Raw genomic sequence first — 14175 nt, forward strand, 5'->3', positions numbered from 1 at the left:
TATGTTATAGTATACTTGTTTACTTTCTACTTTTTAAGGGATCATTTATTAAAATTACCAGAGGTGTTAAAGGTACATTGTTATTATACTGATTTCTTTTCCAGCTACTTAGTCGTGTAGTCTTATGCTACCCTTTCCTTGGATTCATTTTTCTTTCTTAGGAATATGCTCTCTGAATTCAGAAAATGTTTGTGGTTTATAAATTTTTCAAAGACCTGACATATTTTAAAAAAATATTTTATTTTCTAGTTTGGAATTTTACTTTCAAAATCATTGTGCTTCAGAACTTTTAATTGATTGCATTATCTTTTAGCATCCTAGTGTTGTATTTGGGCAGTCTGCAATCAGTCTAAGAGCCCAGGTGGTGCAGTGGTTCAGTGCTCGGCTGCTAACTGAAAGGTTAGTAGTTCAAACCCACCAGCCACTCCGCAGTCTTCTTTTGTAAAAATTGTAGTCTTGGAAGCCCTATGGGGGCAGTTCTACCCTGTCTATAAGGTCATTATGAATTGGAATTGACTTGATGGTAATGAGTTTTTAATATCAATCTGCGACTCCCTGAGTGGTGTAGATGGTTAACACGCTGGGCTGCTAACTAAAAGGTTGGAAGTTCGAGTCCACCCAAGGGCGCCTTGGAAGAAAGAGCTGGTGATCTGCTTCCAGAAAATCAGCCGTTAAAAACCCTATGGAACACAGTTATACTCTGACACACATGGGTTTCCATGAATTGGAATCAACACCATGGCATCTGGTTTAATATTCTGATTTTCATTTCTCCACTTAACAGAATTTTTTGCCCTCCACTCTCTGAAATCTTTCTAGACTTTATATCCTTGTGTTTCTGAAATTTCACCGGGTCGTGTATGTATATCTGTATCGTGTTTTAAATCCATTTTATAGGGATCATTTTATTCTGAGGTGGTTTTTATGATAATTGTTGAATAATGGTAAACACCAGAAACAGACTAAATTTATAATTTCACCCTACTGTTGGTTTGGTGTTTCGGGAAATTTTTAAAATACTCTTATTCTATTGCCAGAGAACGCACTTCTAGATAAACTCTCGATTTGAGAATTTCATAGACTCTTGTCTTATTTTAAACATTCCTAATTTTTCTGCTTTAGAAAGTTTACTGTTAATGTTAAAATTTCATGTTGAATTGTTAGTAATTTTATACTGAGTTGTTGCAGGCAGATTAAGTACCTTGAAGCATAAGAAAGGAGGTCATGTTTTGTGTAAGCTCCATGAGAACAAGGCCATGTTAATCATTATCACCGATTCTTATTAGATTCCTGGATTATAGTACAGAGGAACCAAACCCACTGCCGTGAAGTCAATCCCGATTCATAACGACCCCATAGGTTTCCAAGACTATAAATCTCTACTGAAGCACACTGCCACATCTTTCTCCCGTGGAGCTGCTGGTGGTTTTGACGTTTTGATTAGCAGTTGATCGCTTTAAACACTGCACCGTACATGGGTATGAATGAAAGAAGGAAGGGTCAGTTGTTTTATATGACCAGAATTTTTAAAAGCTAAATTATCTTCAGTCAGGTTTACTTTAGTCTTATTTACTTTCATCACAGAATACCATTATGAGCCATATCATTAATTTTCTTTTTACATGATTGAATTTATTTCTCAAGTGGATTTTTATTTTATTTCAGTCTATGTATACATAGGTCAGTTTTCGGCGACTTTACTAAAGATTGTGTCTTAATTTGTACAGAAAAAAATATTCCAGTTGTATTAATTTTGGAATAATTTGCTCTTTATTAACAATTGTAGTATTTTAGTTGAAGTTTACCCTTATTTATGATTATAAAAACTACAGACGAGAAATTTTTACTAGGTTTCAGGTCATGTGCGAAAGAGAATACATTATAATGTCTCTGTAGTTATGAATAATTATTTTATGTATGGTAAATCTATGTTTATCATTATTCTCAGAATTAGAAAGAGCAAATAACTGTTTTCCTGTACTTGTTGAAGAGATAATATAAACTATTAAACTTTTATTCAGCACTTCCGTAAAGTTATCATAGACTCAAGTTGGTTTAAATTTTTTATGATTTACCTCATATATGTAGCTTTTTTTTTTTTTTTTAACGTGACAGATACTTTCATGATCATAATACCAACTCATTGCCGTCAAGTTGATTCCGACTCATAGCAACCATGTAGGACAGAGTAGAACTGCCCCACAGGGATTCCAAGGAGCACCTGGTGGATTCGAACTGCTGACCTTTTGGTTAGCAGCCGGAGCTCTTAACCACTATGCCATGAGCGTTTCCAATCATAATACCAGGATTCAGAAACCATTATTGCTTTGAATTATGTTTATATAGCTGGAGCTCTTAATATCACTAAATAAGTGACAACTGAGTTATTATGTAATTCAGTCCATGATGACAGCCTCAGGTTAGGTTGTTCTAAACTGAACCTTTATTTTTTGTAGGTAAAATGGTATCAGTTATGGATCCATGTCTGTAAACCTATTTTATGCCATTGAAATGACAAAACAAAAATCAAACACTAATTTTACTTATTTACAAATAAATGAAATTCAGAAAAAAATGTAAAAACATCATAAACATTCTTTTACAGGATTTTTTCTACATGGGTTGGGTTGATTAAGAGATCTTAAAGTTTTAAGTTTGGTCAGATTTGGATTGAAGGAAACCTTTTTTTCCTGGCTCAAGTGTAGGAACTCATTGCTGCTTTAAAATCCTTTTTAATGCTGTCAAGATTTAGGATTTTTTTTTTTTTTTGAAATACAGATTACCAGCCTGAGAAATTCAGTGATTAATAGAGTAGTTTCCAGAACAACAAAAGTAGTAAATTGGTGGATGGGAATAGTTTAAGGGAACAGGTGAAATTGAAAGTCAAGAAGTCCAAATTCTGGAGTTGTCAGTCTTCTAATTTTTAAAAGTACGTTTATGCTCAGTAACTGGGCCCCTTTTTCCTGTCACCAACTCAAAATCTTAGATGGGATATATTAAAGTGAATTCCTAGTTGATTTCTTTTTCTCTGGTGTCACATCTATCAAAACTATTTTTCATATGGTCTCCAATTATTTTCCTGAAACACTGCCCATGATGCTTACATCTTTCAGTAACCTACCATATAAATTCTGAACTTCCCACAATTATAGAGACCCCCATCTTTCTTAAGCAGCTTTCCGTGTGCCACCCTTATTTGGAATTGTTTCTCCTTCCTCTGCATAATCACTGTTTATTAGTATCTATGTAGTACTTTGTTTCAATCTTGCATGATATAGTAGTTGCTTGCACTGAAAATTGACTTTCTATCTTGTATGCTTATGGGAAACATTGTTTATAATACAGTCATTTTCTTTATTAAATGTTACCCAGATTCAGCATTTATAAAGAATTTGTCATAACTTTGCATCTCTAAAGTATTTGATGGCAAATCTCTGACATCACATGTATTACTTCTCTACACATCTCTAAAAGATAGACATTTTCTTATATAACCATACTGATTCCTTTATACTAATACCCAGTTTATATTAACATTTCTACACTTGTCTCATTTTAAAAATGTCATTTTTACAGTTGGTCTGCCTGATTCAATATTAAAATAAGGTCTATATTATTTTGCTGGTTTTGTCTCTTGAGTCTTACTTTCTTTTTTGCTCTGCTTCTACTGAATTGTTAAAGAAACTGGTCAGTTGTACTATAAAACATTCCACATTTTGAATTTTCTCTCTTTGCTTCCATTTAATTCAGTGTTTCTCAACAGGGGACAATTTTATCTCCCAGGGGACATTTGACAGAGTCTGAAGATGTTTTTGTTTCTACAAACTGGAATGTAGTAGGTACAGGCCAGAGATACTGCCAAACATCCTGAAATGCACAGGATAGCCCCCAAAACAAAGAATTATTTGGTCCAAAATGTCAGTAGTACAAGGTTGAGAAACCCTGATTTAACTTGTTACAATGATCGCCTTATTATTTTTTTGTTAATTGGAAGTTATCCTTAAAGACTCCATTAGATTATGGTTTAATTTTGAGGGACAAGAATACTTAATAAGAGGTGCTGCATACTTCATAGGAGCCCTGCTGGTGCAGTGGTTAAGCACTTGGCTGCTAACCGAAAAGTCAGCAGTTCAAACCCACCGGCTGCCGCTCTGCAGGAGAAAGATGTGGCAGTCTCCTTCCAGAAAGATTTACAGCCTTAGAAACCCTATGGGGAAATTCTACCCTGTCCTATAGGGTCGCTGTGAGTCAGAATTGGTTCGATGGCAATGGGTAGTGTGCTCTGTGTTGCATCAGAGGCACATCAAGTTTGGTTGTCCCACTTTTCGTAATTAAGCAGTGGGTTCAGGTGGTGACAGCCTGATCCCTAAATACAGAATTTAAGGTCAGCTTTTCTAGGGCAGTGTGAAAGTTCAGCCACTTTATACTCAAACATTGGATTTTCTAGTAAAAAGAATATTGAACTAGTTGTATAACTGGTCTCTTGGTACTAGGTATTTAAAAACCAGCTATTTAAAGAACCTCATGCTTCTGTTTTCTTATCTATAATATGAATTGAATCTGGTGATCTCTAAGGCCTTTACATTTTTATGATTCTTTATATTAGATGAGAATTTGATGTACAAGCATCATTTCATAAACTATGCAGCTGATCAAAACAACACATCCAAAATAATTTAAATGTAACTTAAATTGTCATGCTTTAAATATTGATAAATACTGATAACTTTGGTCGGTTTTATTCCTTAGTGAATAAATTTAATAAGGACATCCTTTCGTCTCTCTCTTTTTCATGGAAATTATTTACTCATTTCACTTAAAGTGTTTTAAAATATTTCTTTGAATTTCTTACTCAGACTACTGTAATTTGAATGATATGTTCCAGAATTTGTTGTTTGCAATTCAAAATAAATTTTTTTCTACAAAAATGAGTTCAATTTCAATGAGAAAATGCAGTTTTTAATGTGAATTATCTCAACTGAGGATATGTTGGAGAGGCATATGCCCATAACTTGTCACATTTGAATAAGATGACTTATTTTTGTATTTCTATTGCATCTCCTTAGGTCAGTCTCTTTAGGTTTTATTTATTTATTTTTTTTTTGCAGTAAAGCACCAGAATCTTTCCACTTGGGAAAAGAGGATGGTGTTAAAGTAGGAAATTCTCTTTTACTTCCTCTTCTGAACTCCTATTGCTCTTTTTCTCACTCATTAACTTAGCTCTTTCTACCCTGTTACTATTGTTCATTTGTACACATACTTTGGTTCTCTCAGAAAAATAAGTTTCTAGATAGCAAGGTTGGTTTCACGCATCTCTGTATATCCCCCATGATGCTAAGCAGTATCTTTGCGCCTAGAATGTTTTCAATAAAAATTTGCTTAAAAATCAATGACAATAGCATTTTGCCCCACTTGATAAACCTAATGTAATATTTTCCTATATTTCCTGTAGGATCTATAAAATATGCTCCTACATGTATTTATTGTGACTACTTCTCTTATACACTAGAGCTTTTTAGAACCTGAAAGAGAAGGATCCCAAAATCAAAGAGAAGTAAATTTGGCTTCCTCTTTACAGATTCCCTTATTTACTCAACACATATTTGAGTCTAGGCAACGTGTTAGGAACACTTCTAGATGCCAGTTATACAGAGGTGAACTAAACAAAGTTCCTGTTTTAATGGAGCTTAGAGAAACAATACATATGTCATGTAGTGATAAATCTATGAAAATATAAGGCAGAATAAGGATCTAGAGATGACTGAGAGACTTGTTTAGGTCATACAGCTAATGACTGAAGCAAGACTGGTACCTAAGATCTTTTGAACCTAATAAAGTATCCTTGAAATTGGCTCCTTTTTCATTAATCTTAAACAGGGAGTGGGAGAGGAAATAATAGATACCTATTCCTGGTATTTTTGTTCATCCTGTTACCTTTTTTAAACAAGCTCTATATAGAAAGAATTTCATAGTTGTTTGAATTTGCTGTTGTTCTATTTTAGGGATGACTCTGAATCATAGAAACATCAGTATACTGTTTATTTCATGGTTTTATATATTTAATTCATTTGGCAATATTTTGGCTTATTGATGAGAATGAAGGCTACTTTCTCTTCAAATTTTAAAAAAAAAAATTTGTTTATTTTGTTGTCAGATTTTCTTATTTAGTTGCAGAAATTCACATTTTGGTAAATTGACCTAACAGTAATACTAATGAGAGAAACTTTTATTTAGATTGCTTCAGGAATCCTTGGGTGGTGCAGATGTTAAGCACTGGGCTACTATCTGAAAGGCTGTTGGTTGAATCCACCTGGAGGAGCCTCAGAAAAAGACCTGGTGGTCTGCTTTTGAAAGGTCACAGCCATTGAAAACCCTATGGAGTGCAGTTCTACTCTGACACACATGGGTTTGCCGTGAGTCAGAATCGACTCAACGACAACAGGTTTGAGTTTTTTTGTTTTTGTTTTTAAGATTGCTTCATTTATCAAAATATATTACGTCTGTTTTTTTTTTTTTAAGTTGTCAAGTTTTTTGCCTAATAAGAACAGCGGAATTAAAAATCAACATAAAAACTTCTGTGGAGAAGTTTAAAATTGATGAGAAAAGCTATTTCTGTACTTTGTGTCACTTATTAAGGGATTGAGATGCAGTTTTCTTAGTAAGTTTTCACTAGTCTTAGTTATGATACAATGTGGCATTGGGAACTTTGTGTCAGAAAAGCACTTTCGATTGAAATGTCATGCCTTCTATGCTGTAACTTCTAACTTTATGACTCTTCCTACAGTAAACCCTCTGTTGTAGCCTATTGAAACTTTATGCTTGTCTGCCAGTACCACATTTATTCTTTTTCTTCTCTTTTATACAGATTGGTTATTTTGATCTATACCTTTTCATATTACTCTTCCTACATGCAGGGTCTCCTTTGAACAACTTGATTAGCACCTCTACTCTCTGTCTTTGATTTGGCAGTTAACCATATGCTGTCTTTTTGAGGTCTCTTGTCTTCTAAAACTTTTATCTAAAATCTTGTGTTATTTAACTTTTTATCTGTTCATATTATCTGTATTCATTTTCTTTGTTTCCCTTCTCCTGTCTTCTCCCATTGGATTGAAATGATTGTAGATATTTTAATGGAGAAAATTTCGTTGGAAAACAGCCTTTTCTTTGGACAGATTCATCTTGTGGACCATGTTTGGAGATAGGAAGACATGTTTTTTACTTGATAGTTTTGAGTCACATCCTGTTATGGCCAAACCATACCCAAATGTCTACTTTCTAAAGTAGAAGACTTTAATCTTGGCCTGTAAGATTCTTGCTGTATCATACTTTACTCCTGCTTTGAAAAATAGCTTAAAATATTTAAAAAAAAAATTTGTTCTTGTGTTTTATTCTTAACTATGTAGAATCTTAGTAACTGTTATTTATTAGTTAAAGTTAATATACTGCAAAGTGCTATGACATTTTTCAGATATTAACAGACTATTTTCAGAGTATTCTGTCTGGAATATCAGATATCAAATGTTTCATGTTAAACTGCTTTAGTTAAATGAAATTTTGGAAGAACCTTATATATGAATTATATTATTTTGCTCGATACTTAACATCTAATATTAAATATGTATTGATTGAATATAACAGTTATGCCTGGCTATTAGATAGGTGACTTTCAAAGATGAAACAATGCAGAATTTCTGATGTTATGGTAGTTAAGAGTTTATTTCTTAAGGTATTTTCCTTACACCTGACCTGGGGCTACTACTCATAGGAGCATACTTGTATTTTAGACTATTAATTACTTTTATATCTATTTTATTTATTATAGTGTTACAAGTGCCTTTTAGTTGCAAAATATATGTCCTCTCATAATGTTAAATTGTGAATTATTTTATGTAACAATCAACTTTTTTTTTATCAGGAAGCAGAAAAGAATATAGTTTTGGTACCTATTTTATAAGTATTACTCATATATTAGGGAATGCCAAAACAAAACTTTTTCCAACGTCTTAGGTGTTTGCTACTTTCTAATTCGAATGTCTTTTACTTGAATCTGTTAAATACTACTATGTCAGTGGTTCTCAATGCATGGTCTGTAGATCCCTGAGTGTCTAGAGACCATTTCCAGATGTTCAAGAGGTCAGAACTATTTTCATCATAATACTAGGATGTTATTTACCTTTTTTACTGTGGTGACACACTGCTCACCCCTTAAGAAGAATCAAGGCCATGACACCACACTGTACTAGTATCATTTTACTCTTTACTGCTGTGAACCCAGAGTTAAATAAAAATGCAGCTTCACTTTAAGATTGTCCTTGATGAAACAATAAAAATGATTAATTTTATGAAAATCTCCACTTTTGAGTACATGTCTTTTTAATATTACTGCCTGTGATAAAACGGGAAATACACACGAAGTACTTCTACTGAATACCAAAGTATGGTGTTTGTCTGGAGGGTAAAGCACTTGTGTGATTGTTTGAGATGTGAGGTGAATTAGCCACCTTTTTTTTTTTTTTTCATGAAATGCCATTTTTACTGGAAAGTACAGTTGACAGATGAACTACACTTATTCGAACTTGAGTATTTGGCAAACATCCTCAAACATGATTGAAGTGAGCCTGTTACTTTAAGGAAAACAATTGGCCATATTTGTTGCCAGTGATAAAATTTAGCTTTCAAGCAAAAATTAGAATTTTGGAAAAGTATCTTCCTGTCCTTGACAGCTTCCCAATACTAGACTTTTCTGAAACCAGTAGTAATACTAATGAAGGTGATTTTTTAAAAAATAGTTGTAATTTAATTTCTCAAATGGTAAATATTGATAAATATAGCCATTATATGAAGTCCTTGCGACCTCAACACTTTTAAGTGTATAGAGGAGTCCCGAGAGAAAAATGTTTGAGTACTGCTGATGTAGGTCCTCTACTAAGGTCAGAGGTTTCACAGCTTAAGCACTACCCTTGCACTCCCCCTTCCCCCCAAATTAAAGTTGAAAACAGTACCCATGATTTCAGTAACTAAAATTAGACTGCGTATGAATAATATTCTTGAATTTTTCTACAAATGTTAAACGTTTAGTTTTCTCCGTTAGTTAAATGATGGGCTTAGATGTTTCATTGACTTTATTTAGAGTTGCATTGTATTTATCATTGGTAATTATACTAAAATATTTTTTGTGTCCCCTTTTTCTTCTGTTTATTTCTCTTCCCTTTTTTCCACTCTTCTTTACTCCTTTTATTTTTCCCTTCCTTCCTTTATTATATTTGTTTTCTAGGTGGAGTCTTTCATTTTGGATCAAGATGATTTGGAAAATCCAATGCTGGAAACTGCTTCCAAGTTGCTCTTGTCAGGAACTGCTGATGGCGCAGACCTCAGGACAGTAGATCCAGAAACACAGGCTCGTCTGGAGGCTTTACTAGAAGCGGCAGGTATGTCTATAGACTCTACATATGTAATGTGTCTACATTATTATTCAAAGTTGCACATAAATCTAATAGAAACTCTTGTTATTATAAGTGTATGATCTTGGATATTTAGTATGAGACTGTTTATAAAAAGTTAATAGATTATTTTCATAGAAAATTACATGCAGCATTTCATTAAAGCATATTTTAATTTTCATTACTAGAGTAAATTTCATATGCTGCTCTAGACTTGTTATATATAATTGTTATATATAATTCTTGTGTATAATTCTGTCGCCTGTTTTGGTTACAGATTTTTTCTTGAAACCTTACTGTAAAATGAGTCGTCATTACATTTGCGTAAAGTTAATCATTATTACATTGTCTCATTAGGAACAGTGTTTTAATTAGGAACTATATACATAATGAAAGATTTTGTTGTTGTTGTTGGGTACCATCGAGTTGATCCCAACTCATAGCAACCCTACATGACAGAGTTGAGCTGCCCCACAGGGTTTTGACTGTAGTCTTTATGGAAGCAGATCACCAGATCTTTCTTCCACAGAGCTGCTGGATGGGTTCGAACTACAAACTTTTGGATTAGCAGCTAAGCGCTTAACCATTACGCCACCAGGGGTCCTTAGTCAAAGATTTAGCACCATTTATTATCCCTTTAATATAAAGGAATAATAACTAAATCTTTATGGTTATTTCAAATAACCGTAGTATTTTCTTAAGTTTTCTAAATTAGACTTAAATATACTGTGAATATTAATTGTTCATGGTTTAAGAGCTCCAGTGCATGTAAACTGCTACTTCATTATAGCATAAAACTGATCTACTACTGTTTGGTAATTTTTTCAATAAATATAACACAGTATCTAAATATTTGAAGGTCTCATGGTTTATCTTGATTTCTATCCTGGGCAAAATTCTAGATTGGATTATTAAAGGGATGACCAGATAAGGTGAAAATATACCAGGGGCGTTCGCAAGGTCCTGTCTTTGAGTATACAAAACTATTTGCATAGAAGAGTAGAGTCATGATTTAGCATTCATCAGAAGTTTGATTTGGCTATAGAAATTTAGAGGAGAGCAATAGGATTGTGAAATTATTTGAAAACATGTCTTAAGAGGAACAGGGAGTATATCTTCTTGAGGACAAGATTTGGTTTGAATGTGAAGCCCTTCAGATGGCTTAAAGGCTACCACATAGAAGAGGGATATTTATTTTCTGTGATTCCAGGAGGCAAAACTAGGTTCAAAGATACTGCATGGAGGTAGATTTTAGCTTTAGATTTTACTTTTGGAGGTTGAGTTCCTTTTTATAGAATGCTGATAATGGCTTCATTTTTCTCATTTCTGTGTTCCCTTTTTTTTCCTGTTTTCTTTATAGTAGCTAACAAGCTAATCTCCCCCTACTCTTCCTCCTCCATTTCTCCTCTCCCTCTCTCCTTTGTTTTCTTTCTATTTATTATGAAAATGTTCACATACAAACCTAGAGAGAATAGCATAATGAACTTTTTGGTAGCCATCACCAGCTTCAATCAAGGTATGGCCAGTCTTGTTTCATCTCTACTGATTACTTCCCTGCTAACCACTGTTCCTCATTAATTTAAAGCAAATCTAAATATCATATTATTTCATATGTAAAAAATTTGATATGTATCTCTAAATTAAGACCTTTTTTAAAAAAAGAACATAACCATAATACCATTACATATCTAAAGAAAAAAATAATAGCAGTCCCTTATTATTGTCAAATATCCTGTCCGTTTTGGGATTGCCACAATTGTTTCATAATGTCTTTTTTTAAAAAATACTCTGTTGAATTTTTGGCAAAAGTTTACACAGCAAGTTAGGTTCCCATTTGGTAATTTTTACACAGATTTTTCAGTGACATTAGTTACATTTGTCACAATCTGTCAACATTGTCTTTGTGTTCTATTTGTTCCCTTTCCAGTGCTCTAGTTTCCCCGCCCCCTTATCGTCTCATCTTTGCTTTTATGGAATTGTTGACCTGTTGGTCCCATACTAATGGTTTTTAAGTAGGGAACTGATTTTATAGGTAATATCCTTTATTTTGTGTGCCACTCTGCTATTTCACTAAAAGGTGATCTTGGGATAGGCTTGGTTCTAGGTTTAAAGAGTATCTTGGGGGGATAGTCTCAAGGGGTCCTCTGTTCTCTACTGTTGCAGTTGTCTTGCTTTTTTTTAAGTAAGAATTTGAGCTCTGCTCCTTATTCTTCTCCCATTCTATTTGGATCCAGTGGTCCCGGTCAAAACTGTCAGTGGTAGTAGCCAGGCACCATCTAGTTTTGGTGTCAGGTTAGATGAGGTTATGGCTTTTGTAGACTTGTTTGTTCTCTGCACTTTTCGTTACCTTCTTACTGTTTTTCTCCTGGCAAATCGAGACCTATAGTTGTGTCTTAGATGGCCGCTCACAAGCTTTTAAGACCCCAGATGCCACTCACTTTACTAGGATGCAGATCATGATTTTTGTGAACTATGTTATGCCAGTTGACTGAGTTGTCCTCAGAAGACTAACCAGTCTGAGAAATGTCTGTATTTGTGTCTTCAGTGAAGATATGTGCCAGCACCCACATATTTGTATTCACACATACCTATACATACTTCTATCTGTTCATACCTATGTGTGCATCGATACCTACCTGTATTCCAATTTGCTTGTACGCATCCACATGTGCTCAAACGCTTGTTATTACTTTAGTTATGCTGTGCTCACCGCATCCACAATTGGTGCCACTTTCCCCATCACCAAAAATAACTAGTCTCTACTGTATAAAGCATGCTTCCCCCCCACCCCCTTCCTGATAACCACCAGTGAACACTGGTTTCTCTGTATATATCTATTCTTATCTTCTTACACAATAGGAGTCATTCACTATTTGTCCTTATAAGCTTTACGTATTTCACCGAGAATTACCCTCCAGGTCCATCCATGTTATAATGTTTTTCAAACTCATCATTGTTCTTTATCGTTGCATAGTATTCCATTGTATATATGTACTACACATTGCTTATTTGGTCGTTTCCATTATTTGCTATTGTGAATAAAGCAGCAGTAAACATAGGTGTGCATATGTCTGTTTGTGTCGTTATTTTTAGGTCTCTAGGGTATATAGCTAGGAGTGGGATTGCTGGATCATAGGGTAGATCTATTTCTAGTTCTTTGAGAAAGCACCATACCGTTTTCCACAGTGGTTGTACCATTTTATACTCCCACTAAAAATGGATAAGGGTTCCAATTTCCCTACATCCTTGCCAACATTTGTTGTTACTTTTTTTTTTTTTAATCACTGTCATTTTATCTGGGGAAAGATGTTATCTCCTTGTAGTTTTGATTTGCATCCCTTTGATAGCTAATGATCATGAACGTCTTTTCATATGTTTGTTGGCTGCTTGGATGTCCTCTTTGGTGAAGGTTCTGTTCATGTACTTTGCCCATTCTGTAATTGGGTTGTTTGTATTTTTATTGTTGATTTGTTGCAGTTTTCTGTAGATTTTAGAGATTAGACTCTTATTGGATAAATTATTTCTGAAGATATTTGTGATTTTCATTGTATAAGTCTTTTATGTCCCTGGTTATGTTAACTCCTAGATACTTTATCAGTTTGAGGGCTGTTGTAAAGGGTATTGTTTTCCTTTTTTTTTTTCGGAGTAGTCTTTGTTAGTGTAGAGGAACCCAGCTGATTTTTGTGTATTGATTTTGTACCCCAACGTTGCTAAATTCTTATATTAGTTCCATCAGCTTTGTTGTGGAATCTTTAGGGTCTTCTATGTGTAAAATCATGCCATCGGCAAATACAGATAGTTTTACTTCTTTTCCAATTTGTATAACTTTTATTTCTCTTTCTTGTTTTATTGCTCTGGCTAGGACTTCCTGTACAATGTTGAATAAGAATACTGATAGTGGACATCCTTCTCTTGTTCCCATTCTCAAAGGGAAGGCTCTCAGCCTTTCTCTGTTGAATATAATGGTGGCTGTTTGTTTTGCATGTATACCTTATTATGTTGAGAAATTTCCCTTCTTTTCCTATTTTGCTGAGTTTTTATCAGGAAACGTATTGAATTTTATTGAATGCCTTTTTTGCATCAATTGAGGTAATCCTATGGTTCTTTTCCTTTTTTTTTTTATTTATGCGGTAGATTACATTGATTTTTCTAACATTGAACTACCCTTGTAATCCTGGTGTGAATCCCACTAGATCATGGTGTATGATGTTTTTTTTTATTGATTGATTGATTGTACTTCAGGTGAAGGCTTACAGAACGAATAGTTTCTCATGAAACAGTAGTACACATGTTGTTTTAGGACATTGGTTAACAACCCCACAACATATCAACCCTCTAACTTCTCAACCTTTTTTTTTGGTGAAAATACACATAACCAAGTGACATTGACTACGCTCTTCCAATTGTGCTGTTATTCTCACTTAAGATGAAGGCTTACAGAACAAAATAGTTTCTCATTTAACAATTACTACAAATGTTACCCTATGACAACGGTTAACAATCTCACAACACATCAACAATATCCTTACTCAACCTTGGATTCCCTATCACCAGCTTCCTTGTCCCCTTCTGCCATCTGGCCCCTGTCACTGGACTCCTGTGCCTCGTTAGTCTCATTTGGTTTTACGGGGCTGTCCACTTCCAGGCTGAACAGTGAACCTCGGAGGTAACTTCACCACTGAGCTAAAAGGGTGTCTGGGGGCCATACTCTCGGGGTTTCTCCAGTCTCCTTTAG

The 14175-nt window shown here is 34.3% G+C and overlaps 1 protein-coding gene across 8 annotated transcripts in view; it reads left to right on the forward strand.

The window, feature by feature from the left end:
• ANKRD17 (ankyrin repeat domain 17) overlaps positions 1-14175 on the forward strand; it is a 203159-nt gene that overhangs the window by 73485 nt on the left and 115499 nt on the right. For 4 of the 8 annotated variants that reach the window (XM_023737784.1, XM_023737783.1, XM_023737782.1 and 1 more), the window contains exons 3-4: positions 6235-6442; positions 9275-9428. In XM_023737784.1, the coding sequence (XP_023593552.1) occupies positions 9317-9428 (112 nt within the window). In that variant the 5' untranslated portion in view covers positions 6235-6442; positions 9275-9316. The remainder of the gene's footprint in view (positions 1-6234; positions 6443-9274; positions 9429-14175) is intronic. The other 4 variants (XM_023737779.1, XM_004383318.2, XM_004383316.2 and 1 more) reach the window with 1 other exon arrangement.

This window comes from Trichechus manatus, unplaced genomic scaffold, assembly GCF_000243295.1.
Source record: "Trichechus manatus latirostris isolate Lorelei unplaced genomic scaffold, TriManLat1.0 scaffold00108, whole genome shotgun sequence".
Lineage (NCBI taxonomy): Eukaryota > Metazoa > Chordata > Mammalia > Sirenia > Trichechidae > Trichechus > Trichechus manatus.